The 21,163-nt window shown below is 37.6% G+C and overlaps 4 protein-coding genes and 1 long non-coding RNA gene across 6 annotated transcripts; all 5 read left to right on the top strand.

The window, feature by feature from the left end:
- The first annotated feature begins 805 nt into the window (after window positions 1-805).
- Window positions 806-1,315, top strand: LOC147517663 (uncharacterized). Its single transcript, XM_086593668.1, has one exon. The coding sequence runs from the start codon at window positions 806-808 to the stop codon at window positions 1,313-1,315; it is 510 nt and encodes a 169-aa protein (XP_086449794.1).
- Window positions 1,316-11,003: 9,688 nt separating this feature from the next.
- Window positions 11,004-11,504, top strand: LOC147517664 (cytochrome c oxidase assembly factor 5-like). Its single transcript, XM_086594693.1, has 2 exons — window positions 11,004-11,095; window positions 11,165-11,504. The coding sequence occupies exons 1-2, from the start codon at window positions 11,027-11,029 to the stop codon at window positions 11,360-11,362; spliced, it is 267 nt and encodes an 88-aa protein (XP_086450819.1). The 5' UTR covers window positions 11,004-11,026; the 3' UTR covers window positions 11,363-11,504.
- Window positions 11,505-15,208: 3,704 nt separating this feature from the next.
- On the top strand, window positions 15,209-17,132 carry LOC147517665 (uncharacterized). 2 transcript variants are annotated; one of them, XR_015213923.1, is made up of 5 exons: window positions 15,209-15,274; window positions 15,384-15,467; window positions 15,548-15,670; window positions 15,771-16,852; window positions 16,936-17,132. It is a non-coding gene; the product is annotated as an uncharacterized LOC147517665 (long non-coding RNA). The 2 variants fall into 2 exon arrangements; XR_015213922.1 differs by having other exon boundaries at window positions 15,771-17,132.
- Window positions 17,133-17,598: 466 nt separating this feature from the next.
- Window positions 17,599-18,507, top strand: LOC147517666 (uncharacterized). Its single transcript, XM_086593669.1, has 2 exons — window positions 17,599-18,332; window positions 18,480-18,507. Exons 1-2 carry the CDS (start codon window positions 17,599-17,601, stop codon window positions 18,505-18,507), a joined length of 762 nt encoding a protein of 253 aa, XP_086449795.1.
- On the top strand, window positions 18,109-19,757 carry LOC147517667 (uncharacterized). Its single transcript, XM_086593670.1, has 2 exons — window positions 18,109-18,855; window positions 19,111-19,757. The coding sequence occupies exons 1-2, from the start codon at window positions 18,564-18,566 to the stop codon at window positions 19,755-19,757; spliced, it is 939 nt and encodes a 312-aa protein (XP_086449796.1). The 5' UTR covers window positions 18,109-18,563.
- The last annotated feature ends 1,406 nt before the right edge of the window (window positions 19,758-21,163 follow it).

Raw genomic sequence — 21,163 nt, forward strand, 5'->3', positions numbered from 1 at the left:
TGTATAAGCAACTCTTCAAGGTTTTTATTTTTATTTTTGCTTTTGTTTTTAGGATAGTACAATTTTGTTGTATTTATTTCCTAATTAAACTCCTAATGGGGACCATGGGCTGGGCGACCAGGAGTGCTATAACTTAGGATGCATCTGTGTTCTGTGCTCCTTTTTCCTTCCCGCTTTTAGTTAAAACTGGTTTAGGTGAGCTAATCTTATCCTTCTTGCTTTCTAGTTTCTTTCCTTTTCAGGTAAAATCCTCAACTGTCGACAGTGTGAGTTCTGTTAAGGAGGGATTCTAAGGTTTTAGCTTCCAAGCTTAGTTACTCTGTTGGTTTTTTTTTTGCTTCTCTTCCTTGGTGGTTGCCTCCTCTGGTAAATCCTCCAGTGTTGACATTGTGAGTTCAGAGGAGGAAGATAGTGCCTCACCTCTTTTTATCGTAGTTGAACTAGCTTCTATAGATGGATTCTCAGATAGATAATCTTCAGAGCTTTCCTCCGCTCACAGCTTCTCACGAGCAGAGATGTGAGCCATCCTTGGGTAACAATCAGGTGCAGAATAATAATATGAATACCATAGGAAATCAGGCGTCGAATTGGAGCTCTCTCTTCCAGAAAGGAAAAGTCTCTTTAACGGATACCTCTCTCCAAAGGTTTGAGCTTGATATGATTGAGGGAGCCGATGGATTTGAGGTGGAAAGGACTCAATGAGTGGAGAGAATATGTTGTGGGTATTTTTTTGGAACAGAGGCTTCCATATCCGGTGGTGAAGGAGTTCTTGAAGAAAAAATGGAAAACAAAAGGTGTATATGAGATGGTTGCTGATTCTAATCTGTTTTATTTTAAGTTTTCTAATGAGGAAGATAAGAGGAAAGTGTTAGAAAATCCCCAGATATTCATGGCAGGGAAATGCTTCATAGTTACTCAATGGACTCAGGATATTGAGAGGAGAAAGGATGTTGTTAAGGCAATACCAATATGGTTAAATCTATATAATGTACCTAAGGTGCTATGGACTGGAGAAGGGTTGGGTTTTCTAGCCAACCGAATAAGAGAACCACAGAGGATGGATGAAGCCACAGCATTAAGAAAGAGATTAATGTATGCGAGGGTTTGTGTCCTAGTTGAAATTACTGCAGAATTGCCAGACTCATTTGAAATAAATATGGGTGGTGAAGATGTTAGGAAAATCTCTGTAGAATATGGGTGGGTTCCAAAAAAGTGTGACTATTGCAAAAGGTTTGGACACAAGACTGATGACTGTAGTAGTATAGGGAATATGCATAGGGTTGATACTCGTGTGGAAACTAGGGTGCACTGTTGAGATTCCAAGTGTGACCAAGTAGCATAAGAAACAACCTGTAAGGCGAGAAGAACCTGAGAAAACAATGAGGTACCAGTCACAACCTCACAAACTGAGATAGATCGGGAAGAAAGAGGTGTGTATATTGTGGAGTGTGCTACTGAGGGCACTATGAATGACATGAATCTGAGAACTGGAGGTTTAAATGTAGCTGGGGTAGAGTTGAATAGTCGAGAGGACACCATGGGTGAAGACAATGAAACGAGAGTGGATGAAAGAGAGGTAACAATGATAAATGAAGAGGATCCAACAGTGGGTCAGGAAGAGATGAATACAATAATAGAAATGGTAGAGAACGAAGTGATGGCTATAGTCTTAGCAACAGCAGCAGAAGTACCAGTAGAATTGGCAATGAGGCAGGAAAATGAAAGCGACAGTGAATCAGACGTATGCCAGAGTAAGATGTTTGCGGCCTTAGTTCCTTTTGAGAATACTCAGACTGATGAAATGTAGACAAATCCAGATCCGCTGATGCATTATGAAGTTGAGCAGAACGAATACAATAATCTCCTTGTTGAAACCAGAAATGGGGACTTGTCTGACGAGGAGTCTTCGGAGGAGGAAACCATATATTTTAAGGATATGAATACTATCCCCTTGTCTGTATCGGAACCACCTGCTTCTCCAAAAGCTGGTGTGATGACGAGGAGTAAAGGTCAAAAATCTAATCAGTCAAGTGGTAAGAAAAGCAAAGGAAAGAAGAGCAGGGGACGCCCCAGGGGCTCAAAAAACCCAACCTCTAAATGATAGGTCCAATTTGTATTTAGAATGTGAGAGGAGCTAATGACCTGTTGAAAGCAGCGGAAATAAACAAGGTGAGACAAAATAAGAAGTTGTGTATCTTTGGTCTGCTAGAAACGAAAGTTAAGTAAGCCAAGTATGACCTCATAAGACAAATATGTTGCCCTACATGGGAACATACTAATAACTATGATAGGAGTCACTCTGGACGTATCTGGATATGCTGGGATCCGACTGTAGTCAGAGTTCATCGAATAGACGCGTCAGACCAGTATATACATTGTAGAGTTACATATCTTCCAGCTCCAGAAGAGTTCTTGCTTACCGTAATATATGCTAGTAATGCTCCATGGGAAAGGCTAGTGTTGTGGAAGGATTTGTTAGGTATCCACAGATCGATCCAGATACCATGGTGCGTAGTAGGCGACTTCAATAACATTTTGTCCGCAAATGAAAGGTTAGGTGGAGAACCTATGCATCCGAATGAAGCGACTAATTTTAGTTTAAGTATACAGAATGCGGGACTCTCAGATATCAAATCCACTGGGTTCTTTTACACTTGGTGGAATAAATCTATCGGGTCAACCAGAATAATGTCGAGGATTGATAGATGTATGGTTAATAGTCTGTGGCTATCTCGATACCCGCAAACTATAGCTAATTTTCTGCCACAGGGTGTTTCTGATCACTCCCCTATTCTCATCACATGGAATGATTTTAAAAGAAATCCAACACCGTTCAGATTCTGCAACTTTTGGGTTTATCAGGCTAAGTTTAAGACCATGCTAGAGGAAGTTTGGGCTACTAAAATCTACAATAACCCGATGTATATCCTGATGCAGAAACTCAAGTTATTAAAGGAAAGGCTTAGACCATGGGCAAGAAGGAATTTCTCCAATCTACATGAGAGAGTAATTGTTGCTAGGCAAAATCTACAGGATGTGCAAGTGTTGCATCAAAATAAGTCTAATGATGCTATGCTGGGAGCACTGGAAAGGGCTGCAATGCAGAAGTATATCAGTCTTGCACGAGCCGGAAGATATGAGACAGAAAGCAGAGGAGGAATGAATGATAGATGGTGATAGATGCACCAGTTTTTTCTTCAATTCATTGAAGGAAAAAGCTGCCAAAAAAGGTATTTGGGCAATTGCAAATGATCAGGGGGTTACAGTTCAGGGTCAGGCAGATGTTTCAGAAATCATTATTGAGTATTTCAGAAAGATGATGGGTACTGAGGTGCCACCAATTAGAGAGAGAGTTTTTCATGGATTTGAAAGTCCAGAATGTCATCGAACCGAACATGAGGGAGGCACTTGATGCAGAGGTTACGGGAACAGAGATTAGGCAGGCTATATTTGACATGGAGAATAATAAAGTGCCTGGTTCGGATGGGTTTAATCCTTTCTTCTTCAAATATTGTTGGGAGACAGTGGGTGATGATGTCATAAGTGCTGTTAAAAATGTGTTCAGATGTTTCAAGATGCCGAGGGGTATCAATGATACCTTCCTTTGCCTTATACCGAAGGTGAGTAACCCTTCAAGAGTAGAAGAGTTTCGACCAATAGCACTGTGTAACACGATATATAAGTGCATATCGAAAGTAATCACCAATAGAATACAAATGGTGATATCTGAACTTGTACATGAGAACCAGTCTGCTTTTATCCCAGGAAGATCTATTCAAGATAATATTCTCATGGCTCATGAAGTGCTGAGAGGATATGATAGACGTCATGGCACACCCAGATGCTCAGTTAAACTGGATATCAGAAAGGCATATGATATGGTTAGCTGGCAAACGATCCTCCTTTTGTTGGAGAAATTTGAATTCCCTCAGAAGATGCAACGATGGATTCATATGTGTATTAGTACAGCTTACTACTCTGTCCTGGTGAATGGGTCTCCGGAAGGGTTTTTTGCTGGGAAAAGAGGTTTGCATCAGGGCGACCCCATGTCCCCGTACATTTTTGTGCTAGTCATGGAAATTTTGGGAATGGTGATCAGGGAAAGCATTGAATCCAGAAACATGTGATACCACTCTAAATGCAAGAGGAATCTATTGACGCATTTGGCCTTTGCTGATGACGTTCTCATATTCTGCAAAGGGGAAGTAACCTCTATAGAAGCTCTCAAAGACTGTTTATAGATATTCAGTGAAGCTACTGGACTTAGCATCAACCCTCAGAAGACTTTGATCATGACGGGAGCTATGAATCATGATGATGCACGAGCCTTGGCCCTAGATCCTAGGATTGGAACTTGTGAAACCTCTAGTAAGATATCTCGGTCTCCCACTCATTTCTACTCACCTTGGAATCAAAGAATGTCAACCGTTGGTTGAAAAGGTCATAGGCCGAATAAAGGACTGGAAAGTTAAATTACTATCTCATGCAGGCAGACTACAGTTGATCCTTGCGGTCTTGAGCTCTCTAAACATCTTTTGGGCCAGAACATTCATACTTCCTTTAGCTGTTCTGGAACAGATTGAGAAAATATGGGTCAATTTCCTATGGAGCGGAATTGATTCCAAAAGCTGTGTGCATCAAGCAAGCTTGAACACCATCTGCAAAACAAAGGAGGAGGGCGGTCTAGGGATGATGAATATGGCAACATGGAACAAGGGCGCTCATTGTGGGCTGTTGTACAAGATCACAAGTAAAGAGAGTAGTGTCTGGGTCAATTGGGTTTGGAAAAATCAGCTGGAGAATAAATTCTTGTGGACTATGCCGATTCCCAGAGATTGTTCTTGGTCTTGGCGTAACATCTTGAAGTGTAGAAAGGAAGCAAGAGAGCTAATATGGTATTCTATCTCAAATGGTGAAGATACTCTCTTGTAGCACGACATTTGGTGCAGCAGCAGTCCTCTCTTACATAATCTACAAGCGGTAGCTGAAATCAAGCTTCCCCTCAATGCTACAGTGAAAGAGCTATTAACCAATGGAGGCTGGAATGACATAGTCAGCAATCTCCAGTGCAGTACCCTCAGAGAAGATATTTTGAGCACCAAAATTAATCGACACATAGAGAGAGATCGAGTAGTATGGACACCGCATCATAGTGGGTCATTCACGTCGAAAAGTGCGTACCACGCTCTGAGAAGACATGGGGGTAAGGTTAGATGGCAACGCCTGGTATGGGGCCGACTGGTGATACCTAGTCATTCCTTTATTGCCTGGCAATTATTCTCAAACAGTCTCTCCACTCAAGACAGGCTAGTTCATAAAAAGATTCTAACACATTCATCTTGTTGCCTGTGTCAGCAAAGTCGGGAATTCTCAAATCATCTCTTTTTGATTGCTCCTTCTCTCGAGAGGTGATCAATGGCATTAAGATAGTCTTGGGTATTGCAACAGATTGCAGAAGCTCAAATAGAGAATGGTCTTCACTTTTGAAACTTTGCAGAGGGTCTAGCCAGGTGGTGGAAATCTATAAGAGTTACATATGTGCAATAGTTAATGGGATCTGGAAGGAGCGCAATGCACGAAGGTTCTCTAATCATAGCAGGCCAGCATCAGTGGTGTTGAAAAGCATTCTGAGGAAGATGAGAAGATATATACAGGTGAAGGTATCGGAAATGGAGGACTCTGACGATGCTCGAAGGCTAGCTTAGGATCTCGGGATCCAAGTGAATTTTAAAAGTGCGACACAACAGATCTGCATGCACTTGGGATCCACCTGAACAGGACAGAGTCAAATTGAACACATATGGGGCTATTGCAGGAAATGGTACGGGTCATGGGGGAGCAATCCGTAACAGTAAGGGCGAGTTATTGACAACATTCTCTGGTAGTGGAGGAGAGAGGTCAATACTCTTTCAAGAACTGAAGGCTATTGAGATTGGGTTGTGTATATGTTTGGAACTAGGCTGTGAAAAAGTGGATTTGGCATCAGACTCACTACAAGCAGTACAAATGTGTAACAACCTAGCCAAGCCGCCATGGAACTGTCAAGATGTGCTCAACCATATTATGGATACAGCGCCACAGTTGTTAAGTTGTACCTTTTCACATGTTTTTAGGGAGCCTAATAGAGTTGCCGACCACTTGGCTGGCCTATCTATTGCTCATGATTTTAATCTCGTGAATATCGGTCCTCCAATATGTAGAGAGTTGTATAATGAGGATGCAAGAGGCACCATTTATGTAAGAATTGGATGATGTATTCAGGTGAGGGTCAGCCTAACCCTAGCTTAAAAAAAAAAAAAAAAAAAAAAAAAACTCCTAATTTGTAGGGTAGCACATTTTTGTTAAGTATACGTGTATTTGATTCCTAATTAAACTCCTAATGAAAATGAAATTACGTACCGAAGTTTAGAGTTTGGATGATTTTGTTATATTTGTTTCCGAATTAAACTCCTATTTTGTAGGGTAGCACATTTTTGTTAAGTATACAAATATTTGATTCCTAATTAATTAAACTCCTAATGAAAAGAAATTACTTAAGTTTCCTAATATTTCGTTCCTTTATTTTTTGTTAGGGTTTGGATTTGAATTGTTTCCAACACTTATTACTACCGAAATTGGAGTCTAAAATTTCCTATTCATTAGGTGAGATACACATATCTCAAGGCATGAGATTAAATCTCAGCCACCACATAGTTTTTCCCAGAAGAACCAGTCCTATATATTATGTTGTATTGATATTGATTATTTTTATTTTTTTTTCTAAATTTTATGTTTCTCAAACGACAAACTCTAATATATTAGCTAGAGACTAGCCACTGTGCAAGTGGTACCCACTTGGGCTCCACTAACTTTTTTTTTTAAATTAAAAATTTATATGTTAAATTACTATTTTGCCCCTGCAACCAAAATACTATTCATCATACCCCATATTTTTTATAATATAGTAAAATATATGTTAAATTACTATTTTGCCCTTGCATGTAGAATTTTTTCCCACCATAGGGTCCCACCTATGATGACACAATTGATAAAAAAAAACACTATTTAAAAGAGAAATATTACTATTTTACCCCTTAAAAGTAAAAATAAAAACTATAAAATAACTCAAATGTCCCTGGGATGTACACCAAAACACTATTCATCATACCCTATATTTTTCTAATATAATAAGATAAATACCTTTGGTCTATACATATATTTGTATGCATGGACACATTGAAAAACTTGGGTTGCAAATAAATGAGTATGGATAATGATTTCGCTAAATTGTACTCAACGAGCATCTAGATTTTATTTTTATTTATTTTTTATTTTTTAAAAATATTTAGAGGGCTAAGCTAGTTAAGGCAAACCCACACCGGTTACACTAAAAGATCTAGCTCGAAAGATACATTGCCTGAAGGTTCATCAATCCTAAAGGGAAGCCTAGCCCGAAGGCTCTCGCTGATGCGCCATTTTGAGTAGACCCAACCGCCTCCACGTACTTTGTCCATGAAGACTTGTTTTCTGTCCTTGGTCCACCTATTGTAGCTTGTAGCACTTTGTCTCTAGCCTAAAGGCTCACTTGATCCAAATCTCATCACATAATTACACAAGAAAAATAAATCTCAACTAACACTTATTAGTGGGATTCAAACTTACAACCTCTCCCATGAGGAGAGGGGTACATAACTAATTGAGCTAGAAGCTTTCGTAATTTAGCAAGCATCTAGAATTACAGTGCTCTAGTGCCAATTCTCACTCGATCAACAATTTAATTCAGTATATCATGTGATTTAATTCAATATCATCATGTCTTTTAACACTTGAGTCGCAAGAATTTCAAGTTTGGTTGATAATTTTTTGGTTTTTTTTAGGCACCCTAGTTTTTTTTAGTTCCTTTTCCCCCTTATTAGGGCATTACCAATGGAGCCTTTATATAATTACTAGCTAAAATGCACGTGCTCGCACGTGGATGTAAAATAAAAGTGTAGATGAATTTTGAGTATTTACAGATATCAAAATAATATAAAAACAACATGCATCAACATTAGGTTACAAATTTTAGGCTTTCATGACTATACAACAGAAGTAAAGCTCAGTACAAAAGTACAAAATTGTTTATACTACTAATTTGTCAGCCTCTTGTAAGGTTTGATATTTTTATCTAAGTTTTTTTTTATAACTTAGTTGCCAATGATGGTCCAAAGTTGTTTGCAATACTCACGCAACTTGTTCTTGACCAACCCTGCGTGCCAAAAAAAAAAGGAGTCCAAATTCAATCTGATATAAGAAGGAAGAGCATATATAGTACAAAAAAAATATAGAGAAGAGCTTACCAAAAGTGTAATGCAATTAAATTAGTCCGCCTACAGATAAATATATAAAACAACCTCATTCATGTCGCCATCCATAATTTTAAACCTTTTAATAATGATTTGTAGCAACTCACCGTATGTAGTGGCATAACTGAAAAAATAATAAAATTGTCATTAGCTATAAACTAAACATTGTACATGCCGTCTCGGAAATAAAGCTATGGAAAGAGATTTAGTTTGCAGAAGAAAAACGTAATCAGAGATATCAACACATGATGGTTAAGGATAAAGTGAGAACTTAAATTTTTTGAAAGAACACTACCTAAAAAGAGAAAATTGATATATGAACCGCCAGGAATTTTTGACGGTGCAGAGCTTTGTTAGATTGTAACTGTATGTGCATAAATGGTTCTCTTGGTAGACAATACCTGAATATCTTGATCACCTGCATGGTAGTTGAGCCTTTAAAATTAGCTTGCAAAATACACATATAATATATTCAACCAGCTGGATATTCAAACAATATCAAAATTCATAACATTTTTTCCCTTTTAAACTGATGATACATGAACATGATGATCAGGAGAACTTGATACTTGATATGATCCTCAAGTCACCCTCCCCAAACTAAATTTGAGGACTCAGTTACAAAACCATGTGTTGAAGGGAATCTAAAGCTCATGGTCTAGACTTGACCAACCAATCCTTTAGAGACTCGTATACAGCAAAGTTGAGGCCAACATACGAGACCTGCAAACACCAAAACCAAGTAAATTACACAGGGGACTCTGTATACTTTGGTGAGATGCACAGTAAACATTTTGAGCTCAAAATGTCAACTCTGTTTCTTGCTTAATATAGTGTCCAAGGTTGACCACAAGGAATAAATCATGGATCCTGTCACCACAATGGGGAGGTCCAAAATGGGGTGACGAAGAACCTGTCACCACAAGGAACAATAGATCTTCTGATCAATGTGTAAGTTTTTTGAGAGGCAAATGTCACAGGGGCTCATCATGCACATACATCCATGATGATTTTATAGCTGATGGCCGTGGAACAGGTGAAAGGATCCATGAGAGGGACACAGATGTATACTCAGGACATGACCATAGGCGTGACCCACCTAGGAACAACATCACTTTTTGTAAATTTTTTGCTTCTGGAAATTGCCGTAAGGGGATAAGTTGCAGGTTTTCTCAACCCGAAGGAAGGTTTGCAGACCAGCGGGGCCATAATTTGGGTGATGAGAATAAATCATGGGGAGGTCCAAAATGGGGTGACGAAGAACCTGTCACCACACGTGGTAATGTAGAAGGAGGTTCACTAGACGGATCTGGCCGTGTCCAGGGTAATGGATGGGGTGATCATAGGTATAACTATAAACCAGTTGTTTCAACTTGGGATGATGAAGCTGCGAATGACATACTACAAGGAAGGTCTGCAGATGTAAAGAGGCAGAATAGTTTCGGTTATGAGAATAAGTCCGGACGAGGTCCGAAAGGGAGTGATGAAGTAGGTGATTCAGCTCATCATACTGTAGGAGGAAGGCCACTGAATGAGTGGTCTACACGCATTCGAGATAGCGGACCGGATGATCGGTATAAGCATAAACTTTGGAGTCGAGAGAGGAGCATCTGCATTTCCCTTTGAATATAGCATCGCAACAAACAGTGATTTCTGAGTTTCTTTATTGTGTTTTCGACTTATTATTGGACTTGTGTTTTTGAGTTTCCCCATTTTGTTGTGATGGCTACTACACCGCACAGTTCGGTGGGGGTGTTAATTGTTCTTGGAGGGGAGTTTCAATGGATAATCGTATTGGTGGTGTTAGTTCAGTGAAAATGTTTGATGAGAGGAATGGAGTTTTTCGTCACAGTGGACAGTTTAGATGTGTGGCCGGTGGTTTACACAATGTTAAACAATATCACAGTAGTAAAGACTCTTTCTTGAATCTACATCCCGAAGTCTCGATGCTTAGAGGAAGCGAGGTGAATGACAGTATTATTGGTCTGAGAAAGGAGAGCTCAGCCAGCATTGTCATTGACAACTTAAAAGTATGAGCCATTGGGTACGTACCAATGTCATTCTTCTTCTGATTCTAGGCTACAGTATCTATTATAAACTTGAAATTTTAAGATGATAATGCTGTTATCCATTTTTTTGCTTCTGGAAATTGCCGTAAGGGGATAAGTTGCAGGTTTTCTCATGAAGGTGAAGTTCTTGATAAACCCGAAGGAAGGTCTGCAGACCAGCGGGGCCATAATTTGGGTGATGAGAATAAATCATGGGGAGGTCCAAAATGGGGTGACGAAGAACCTGTCACCACACGTGGTAATGTAGAAGGAAGTTCACTAGACGGATCTGGCCGTGTCCAGGGTAATGGATGGGGTGATCAGAGGTATAACTATAAACCAGTTGTTTCGACTTGGGATGATGAAGCTGCGAATGACGTACTACAAGGAAGGTCTGCAGATGTAAAGAGGCAGAATAGTTTCGGTTATGAGAATAAGTCCGGACGAGGTCCGAAAGGGAGTGATGAAGTAGGTGATTCAGCTCATCATACTGTAGGAGGAATACCACTGAATGAGTGGTCTACACGCATTCGAGATAGCGGACCGGATGATCGGTATAAGCATAAACCCTGCTCAACATTCATATCTCTCTATAGAGGGTTGTCAGAGCTCGAACGGTTTTATTCACTTCCCGAAGTGAGTTAAAAAGAGAGTATGGCTAAATCTTGCAAAGGGTTGGCAATGGAACTGGTAAAGTGTCTTAGTGAATCCGACTGTGTTAAGGTAACACCCCTTTTGTTTCTATAACCAAACAGCTTATTCAGTTGATGAAAATTTGGTATGTTATTGTAGGTTGAAAACAAATCATATAGGGAGTGTTCTGGTGAAAAGACGCCATCCATATCCATTGAGTGTGTCGTGTTAAGGGAAACTTATTTCAATTGCAAAAGAGGCCAGGTATGTTTCCTTTTCCCATTCTTTTGGAGATTTCGGTTGATGGCCAATTCCCATTTTGTTCATTTGTTTCTCATTTACACATATTTACAATGAAGAGACAAAAAACCAATGATGTGGCTCATGTATAAGTTTTACGGCCGTATGTTTGCCACTACAGACAGTTGAAGTAGGCAAAGAGTGACTTTGAGAACTCTTGCTTTAAGGATGTCACTGAAAATGTTGACTATGAGTGCTTTGTGATTCTATTCATCTGTAATTAGAGGCAGGAGTTTCGAATTTAACAAAGTACATTGTGTGTTTTCATCTATAATCATAAACTAGATATTTAAGAGTTTGTTCGTGGTCGTTGGCCAACCATTTTTACTTCTAGGACTACGTTGGTCACTAATATTTAGATCTAATTTTATTTTATTTTTATAATTTAATCTTTTTCTTTTCTGTTGATTTATAAATAATAGATTGTTGGTTTTCAGATATGGCAGGATTAGCACCAGAAGGATCTCAGTTTGATGGTCGTCAGTATGATTCAAAGATGAATGATTTGTATGTTTTACTGGATTTATATATTTGAGCTTTTATTATTAGATGTGGAATATGATATTGTAATTTTGGGTTTTTGATTGGATGTGTGTAGACTCACTGCTGATTGGTTTTGATGCAATGAATTTGCAAGAGAACCTTCTCAGGGGAATTTATGCTTATGGTAAGTATCAGCTGCGCCTTTCAGTTTTTCATAAGCATGTGAGATATTTTCTTTGGGAGTTTGAGAAATATTCGAATAATATTTTTTAGCTAGGTACTGGTTGAATTTACAAGGAAAATCGAGTTTGTTGGGTTTTTTGTTGAATAATTATTTGGCGGTATGTGTCTTTGCATAAGTCACCGCTCTCATTGTGTTGGATTATCCGTTGTAAATAGGTGTTTTGCATATTTATCGCATCATGAGTAGCTCTTGGTTCTCCTAGAAATAAGAATTCCATGTGATTTATTTTTCTTTTTGTTTTGTAGGTTTTGAGAAGCCCTCTCGCTATTTGACAAAGGGGATTGTACCCTTCTGCAAGGGGCTTGATGTGATCCAACAAGCACAGTCTGGAACAGGAAAGACTGCTGCTCCCTCCGCCCTGATAGCATCAAGATGTTTGTACTGGATGAGGCTGATGAAATGCTCTCCAGAGGTATGTGTTGCATAAGCTGCCTACTCTCATTGTGTTGGATTATCTGTTGTAAATAGGTGTTTTGCATATTGTACTGCATCATGAGTAGCTCTTGGTTCTCCTAGAAATAAGAATTCCATGTGATTTACTTTTCTTTTTGTTTTTGTAGGTTTTGATACATTTGATACAGTTGAAGCAGCTGCGAGAGCTTATGATGAAGCTGCACTCAGGTTCAGAGGAAGCAGAGCAAAACTAAACTTCCCCGAAAGCTCCCCTTTTGTATCCTAATCTTTGTTTTGGATCCTTTGCAAGTAAACTCCTAATCACATCTTTGGCAGCAAAACTGAAAGTGGATCCATCTGGGAACTTGAGCAGTCATCCAACCGCATTGAACAATGTCTCACGATTACCATTGCCTCTGAATGGCGCAAAGTTGCTTTGCAAGGAAATCGCAGGTCATGTAGAGTTTTACAAGTATTGATTCAACAGAAGAAGGGTGTCACTTTGTTTCTTCTGGTTTTCAGATAGCGATGGCTGATTCTATGTATGTGTACACTAGCCTCAAGGACTCAACTGTATACTATCATTTTGAATCCATAGTATAATATCATTAATATTTTTAGGTCCCATTTTATGTTTGGCATTGTCAGTTAAAGTGTTGAAGTGTTGTTATTTCATCATTGTTGTTGTCAAAAACTTTCTTGAATGATTCCTATTATAGTTTTCAAAGAGTGCTTTTTCCGACCATTATCACATTTCAAAGCCATTTGTGCCCACAAAAACAAAACTGTTTCCAGTTTTTCGACCAGATCAGGAACCTCCCAAACTTTGAAGTCAACTTGACCAAAGCATGAATTTTCGTTGGAATCAAATTCATATTAATCAGATTGGAATCATTATCCATCACTCATGGATACATTATCCATCACTCAAAAATCACTATCAATAACACATGCCATATTAATCAGATTGGAATCATTATCAATAAAGAAGCACACTAAAACAAAAACTTTACACCGTATAAAACACTCAAAGTAGTAGGATTCTAAATAAACAAAAGAGTTTAACTTATAAATACTAGACAATCAATCAATAACACGTTCAAACAACCTGCAGAGACTTCCATCTCCCATCTTCAACACCTAGGTAAACTACTACACTTTCAAAATTACATAAAAATTTATTGTTCTATGAATTCTTGATTATTGCTCTGTTATAAATTTATTGTTATATTTAGTACATATATTACTTATCAAAATTGAACTACACCACTATCACATAGATTTGTATCAATCAACATATGTGAGCATGATTTATCATCTTAACACATTAGCATCCTCAATATACAAAATTTAAAAGAGATTATAACAGGTGAGTTTGGAGAGTTATCTAGAGCACATACGCACACACATAAATTACATGCACAAGGAATTTATCCACACACATAAGACAGAAAGGCACGAGGTATCACAAACAAGAAATTAGCTGCACACGTCAGTAGCTCAAGTAGTTAACCATTTGATCTCGAGATAAATGTACCAATTACGCAAAATTTTCAATTACTATCTTAAAACAAGACAAAAATTTCAGCCATGGACCTGAAATAGCGATATAATACCCAGGAGGGCTGCATAGTAGAGGAGGGATAAAAAGAACTAATATTTACAACATAGATTCTATTGCAAACGTTTTCCTGCCGCAAAATAATACCATGCTCATATTAGCTATGAAAGAATAACGCAGAGAATTAGAGTAAGTAGCTAATAATAACTCATAAAAAAGTTTTGAATAAATGATTCAATACAATAGGGGAGGAAAAATTACTGATATCAACTATTACAGAAAAGTTGCTGCATTTTTCATAACCGGATAGGGGATTCAAGAAAGCCGATCCCCTTATCTACCGCCTAGATATAAAAGCTTTAGAAAATTTTTAACTAGGTATCTCTTGGTCAGGTATGGATGTCTACCTCTCATCAGTTGTTACAGAAATCCAAATCTGGATGAGGGGGCTTCAGTACATAGAAGGTTTCTGTACCATCCATGAGGTTCAAAAGTTACGTGGAACTAATGAAAGCCCCTTCCTCTTCCCCATCCACCCCATGCCCTGCCTCCTGCTGTGCTTCTTCCACCTCAAGACAAACCTTGAAACGCCCTATTTACGAGCTGGTTCTGTCCACCACCCTCAGGTCGACCTTTTTTGTTGGCGGTATTGTTTGAACCATTTGCGTAGTAGCGGTTAAGCCGCAGCTCTGCCAAAACACATGTATATTCACCTCGAAGTGGGAACAACAATGTTACCAAAAGACAAGGTATATACTACATAGAGGTTCTACTCTTACCCAGCTTTCCGTGTCTTAACTAAATACAGAGTAAGAAAAAGCCGCTCAAATAATTCAGGCCCCTAGCCACCATCATTTATGAAGTCGTTCAATGATGACAATCGGCCGGGCCTCAGATCTAAGAAGAACTGGGACATGTTGTATACGAATGGAACTGTAGTGTACCCTTTTCATTTGAATTATTCAGATATAATTTCTGGGAATTCATCAAAGGGTGTGTTACGATCACAAAGAAGAGGCCTAGGAAAGCTAATTGTGATGCCATCCAAGAGGGGCGTCCTTTCTATGAGCATGACACTCTTCCTAATCATGCTTCTTTTGCTTACAATGATTATTACCATAAAATGCAAACAATGTAAATACTTTTTTATTATCTTAAAACCTATTTCTCACCAACATATACTATTTTTTGTGATGGTAGCACAATGTATGGTCGAGGGGACCTGATACAACCACCGGACATAGCGATGACATTCTACAAAAGCTAATAAAAAATATTTATTGTGGAGGTAAGATCAAGTTTTAACTTTCTATGGTTTTTTCTTTCAACATTTTTTTTCCCACATATCTGACGACAATTTATTTTTTCACATATCTGACGTATTTTTTTCTATACAGTCCCTGGAGAGAATAATAAGATAGAAAATGCTAGGATTGCTCGCTATAACAGATGGAGAATTTTGGCACGAAAAAGAAATAACGGTAGATTTTTTTTACGTAACCATTATTGTTAAATTATTATGTGTTTCCAATAAAAACTAATCTAAATCATTTTCTATTAGTTGATTTAATGCGTCATAAAAGGATCTCTACATCTAAAAGTAGAACCGCTACGCGTAGACAAGAAGATATGCGAAAGCATAGAAACATTGATAAAGAGCTAAATGCACATATCGATAGTAGAGGTAACAATATTATAAGCTAATTGTGAAACCTTTTCTATATTGGTATATATCTGTTAAACTTTTAATATTAAATATTTTAAAGTTTGCTATTTGTTTTTAGGTGTGCATAACTTTGGACCACCTACTAGAGAGTGTTCTTACTGTGGAGCAATTGTGTGGGAGGGTGAAAGAAACAATAAGGGAAAATCAGCTTTTCCAATATTTTCCATTTGTTGTCAGAATGGAAAAGTTCAACTACCACTTTTGGAGACGATGCCTACATTTTTAAGATAGCTTATGGACTTACAAGGAGAAAGAAGATCTTCACATTTTCGAAGGTGTATACGAACATACAACTGCATGTTCCAATTTACTTCTGCAGGTGGAGAAATAGACAAAACATTAAACAATGGTGGGGGGCCTTATGCCTTCAGAATTAGCGGCCAGAATCATCATAAAATTGGTTCACTTCTACCAATTGAAAACCACCCACCTAAGTTTGCTCAATTATATATCTATGACACTGAGAATGAAAGATGCAATAGAATGAAAGCTATACCTCCAGACGAAGAAATGCAGATCCAACAATTGTTGACGGGTTGATACAAATGTTTGATAAATACAATAAAGTTGTACAGTCATTTAGAATGGCAAGAGACAGATTTAAAGAGGATGATATGGTACCAGTTTGTCTAAGACTTATTAATAATCGACAAAGTGATGGCAGGCAATATAATTTGCCTACTTCAACTGAAGTAGCGACTTTGATTATGGGAGATGGATTTGATGTTACTAATTATAGAGATATAATTGTTGAAACACAAGGTGGTGGACTTGAAAGAATAAATGAGTTACATCCCAAATTTATGGCCTTGTAGTATCCTATATTATTCCCACGTGGTGAAGATGGTTATAGACCAGGGATCCTATATAGGAGTCAAAGTCAAAGTGAAACTGAAGGGAATACAAGGAATACGGATACGAAAACAAGGAATATGGTTACCATGAGGGAATATTATGCATTCAGATTGCAAAAAAGAATTAAAGAAGGTCCTACATTGTGGATTGGTGGGCGTTTTCGTCTATCCTTCATCGTAGACGGTTATACAAGTATGGAAGATCAACGTCTACATTGGTACCGTATGAACCAAGCAACAATCAGATCTGAATTGTACAGTAATTTGATGGATGCAGTAACAACAGGTATTATAGTAAGAACAAATAAATAGCATTTACCTTAATTTAAAACATTATAAAATTTTACCTAACTTCACTTCGAATTGCAGGTGATACGTCGGCAACATCAATTGGGAAGCGTTTGATCTTCCATCATCGTTTACAGGAGGTCCCAGATACATGGTGCAGACATATTAGGATGCCATTGCCATTTGTAGATGGGCTGGGCCACCTGATCTTTTTATAACAGTCACTTGCAATCCAAATTGGGATGAAATTAAAAGCTTTCTAGAACTAAACCTTGGCCTAAATCCGCATGACGTTCCAGACGTTGGTTGTAGAGCATTCAAGTTAAAATTGGAGTGTATACTGAAAAAATTGCGCAAAGGAGAACATTTTGGCAGAGTAATTGCAGGTATGTAATCAAACAATGTAACCATAGTAATGTCTAAGAAAGTATGCCTGTTTAGATCAGCTCATATTACTTGGATAGATTTTGTATAACTTATTTTGAAAGTTGGCGTAGTCCTGAACAAAAAAGTAATCATGAATGATATGTTTATAAAAAAAAATCTATGTTTATTACTATAGAACTTATAAATATTGCATAACAAATTCCATGTTTTTGTTTTTGCTACATAACCATTGTTTACTAACAAATTCTATGTTTTATTCTCTTGTTAGTATTGTATGTCATAGAATTTCAAAATAGAGGATTGCCACATGCCCACATTTTGCTTTTTCTACATCCGGATGACAAGCCAAAAAACGGAATGGATATAGACAAACTAATATCAGCAGAATTGCCAGACAAAGAAGCAGACCCCTTGCTATATGAAACTATAGTCCGTACAATGATTCATGGACCGTGTGGAAACAAGAAAAAGGGTTCTTCGTGCATGAATGATAAGAAAAAATGTTCAAGACATTATCCAAAGGGGTTTTGCAGTGAAACAACATTTGATGAAAAAGGTTTTGTTGTGTATCGAAGGAGAAACAACAAGCGAACTGCCATGGTAGGTGATAAAAACCCTGTTGAAATCGACAATGGATGGGTTGTTCCTTACAACCCAGCGCTTAGCAAAGAATTTCAGTGCCACATCAACGTTGAATATTGCAACCGCACACGAATGGTTAAATATCTGTTTAAGTATATAGCAAAAGGACAAGATAGGGCATCTGAAGAAAATTTGGCATCATTGAAGAAAATTTATAAATATGATGAGGATAAAAGAAAAACTATTCATGAAGTTGATGAAATCAAGCACTATCTAGACTGTCGTTATGTGTCTGGTTCAGAAGGAAGCTGGAGAATCTTCAAATTTGACATTCAATTCCGATATCCATCTGTTGAAAGGGTGAGTTTCCATCTTGAGAATGATCAAAATATTATATTTCATGATAATGAAGATACCTTTGAAATTGTTGAAAAAGACAAATCAAAGAGGACTATGTTCACAGAGTGGATGCGCACTAATCAAGTTAATGAGAAAGGAAGACATTTGACGTATGTTGACTTTACATTATTATTTGTGTGGCACAAAGATGATAAAGTTTGTACAAAACTGTTTTTTAGCTTCTAAAATAGTTTTTTTTTTTTTATATTTGAACTATATTTTAAGCCTGATTTATTACAATCTGTTACTTTCTACAGGTCTGGACAGAAAGAGAACAGGGACTAAAAATTGGTAGAATATACTATGCACATCCAACACAAGGTGAAAGATTTTACATTCGTATGCTTCTAAATATAGTCAAAGGTGCCAAAAGTTTTGAAGACATTAGAACAGTGAATGGCATAACTCATCCAGATTACAAATCAGCATGTAGTGCACTAGGCCTACTACAAGATGACAGTGAATGGCATAAAGCAATTCAAGATGCGGAAAAGTGGTCTAATAGTAACTCATTGCGACAATTGTTTGTGACGCTTCTATTATTCTATGAGGTATCAAATTCAGTTGAATTGTGGAATAAAAATTGGGAGCTACTTTCAGACGATATACTTGGATTACAACAAGTAAAGCAAGGTAATGATAACCTAACCTTATCTCAAGAAGAGCTGAAAAAATTTACACTTCGTGAAGTTGAGATTCTAATGAATGAAAGCGGCCGAACTCTAAAAGAATTTAGTTTTGATATTCCAAAACCAAATGCACTTGATAACAGACTGATACAAGAGGAGTTAAATTATGATTGTGCTACTTTTTCCACACAATTTGAGCAGCTTCATCTTGGATTGAATGTTGAACAGAGAGAAGTTTTTAATGTTGTCATTAATGCAGTTCAGGAAAATACTGGAGGTCTTTACTTTGTATATGGAAGTGGTGGTACAGGAAAGACTTATCTATGGAATACACTAATTGCAAGGCTGCGGTCACAAAGGAAGATAGTACTTGTTGTGGCTTCATCAGGTGTAGCAGCACTTCTTTTACCAGGTGGACGGACTGCTCACTCAAGGTTTAAAATTCCAATTGAACAAGATCACTTCAACACTTGCAATATTAGTAGAAACACCCACTTGGCATATTTGATTCACAAAACTGATCTAATCATATGGGATGAAGCACCAATGAGTAAAAAAAATGACTTTGAAGCTATTGATGCCACTTTCAGAGACATAATGTCAGAGACTGATATAAGATTAAAGGACAAACCATTTGGAGGGAAAACAATGGTTTTTGGAGGTGACTTCAGACAAACATTGCCTGTTGTAGAGAAAGGATCAAGAGAAACAATTGTGTCTACTTCAATTAACAGGTCGTATTTATGGCGCCACTTTAGGATTTTTCGACTTACCATAAATATGCGTTTGCGTAACAAAGACTCTAGCAAATCAGATGCTGAATTCAACAAATGGATACTGGATATTGGTGATGGGAAACTTCCAAGTCGATCATTGTGTGAAGGAGAAGAACCTAGCCGAAAGTGAAAATCCCAAAAGACCTTATAATTCATTCAACAGAGCGGTATAAATGAAATTGTGGAAACTATCTACCAGATTTTCCAAAAAAATATTCGAAGCTTGGTACTTGAGAGATAGGTGCATTCTAACTCCTACAAATGAATCACCGTGAAATAAATTCATATGTTCTCTCTTTTGTTCCAGCTAAACACATGAGTTCTTAAGTCTGGAACCGTTATGTGCAGATCTTTGGGATTGGAAATCAACACATTTTGTATCCGATTGAATTCCTAAACACTTTACACTGGTAGGTATATGGCCAATCATTCTTTACAACTAAAAGAAGGTGCTCCTATAATGTTTCTCAGAAACATAAACCAAAGCAAGGGACTATGCAACGGAACAAGACTTATTATCACTACATTGTCAGATATTGTGCTTGAAGCTATGATCATTACTGGAAGTAACATAGGAGATCGACACACCATCCCTCGAATTGTGATGAAGTCTGATAAAAAAAATGGCCTTTTGTATTGCGACGTGTACAGTACCCAATAAAGCTTTGTTATTGCATGACAATTAACAAAAGCCAGGGACAGACGCTGACAAGTGTTGGAGTTTACCTAAGAAATCAGGTATTCTCACACGGACAACTATATGTGGTTGTTTCGCGTGTAACTTCACGTGAAGGACTGAAGATATTATTGGACAATAGAGACGGTGATTTGTACGAACATACAAAAAACATAGTCTATCCAGAAGTATTCAACAATCTCCCATGACAAAGAGAAAGCAATTAAAAAAGACAAACATAAAAGTTTTTACAAGATATATTTACAACTACGTACATGGATATAAATGACAAAAAATTTCTACATGCAGGTGCCTTCATGGATTTTAGGACGAAGATGTTACCTATAGCATGCGGTCGTCAAGAATATATGAAGCACAGTTCTTATTTTATTTGTTTTTAAATTAAACACAAGCATATCACCTATATTTTTCTTTTCTATATTCTTTCATTCTTTTTGCAATGTATATTTGACAGGTATATAAAACTTACATTTACTATAGGAAAGAAAATAATACTGCTGCTCCCAAGTGCGAAATTATGCCCTGTTGGCAAATGACAATGAGTGATGCGAACTTCTTTGCTCACAACTAATTGTAACCGCAACAGCCATACCAGACTGTACACAAGAATTAATCTTCTTAGGCACATAAGCAAGTAGAGAGATAGGTTACCTATACAATGATGAAATTCATTAGCTACAAGACTTAATTACCATAATCCAGAAAGCAAGGCCTTGAAGTTCAAGAATAGCCATGGATGCACCAGCAAACTCTGAATCTCCAATATGTCCAACAAAAACTAAGCATCATATTCAGTATAGAGAAAATGATATAAGCTCCACAAAGTGACCATAGTTGTC

The sequence above is a fragment of the Coptis chinensis genome, chromosome 2, assembly GCF_015680905.1.
Source record: "Coptis chinensis isolate HL-2020 chromosome 2, ASM1568090v1, whole genome shotgun sequence".
Classification (NCBI taxonomy): domain Eukaryota; kingdom Viridiplantae; phylum Streptophyta; class Magnoliopsida; order Ranunculales; family Ranunculaceae; genus Coptis; species Coptis chinensis.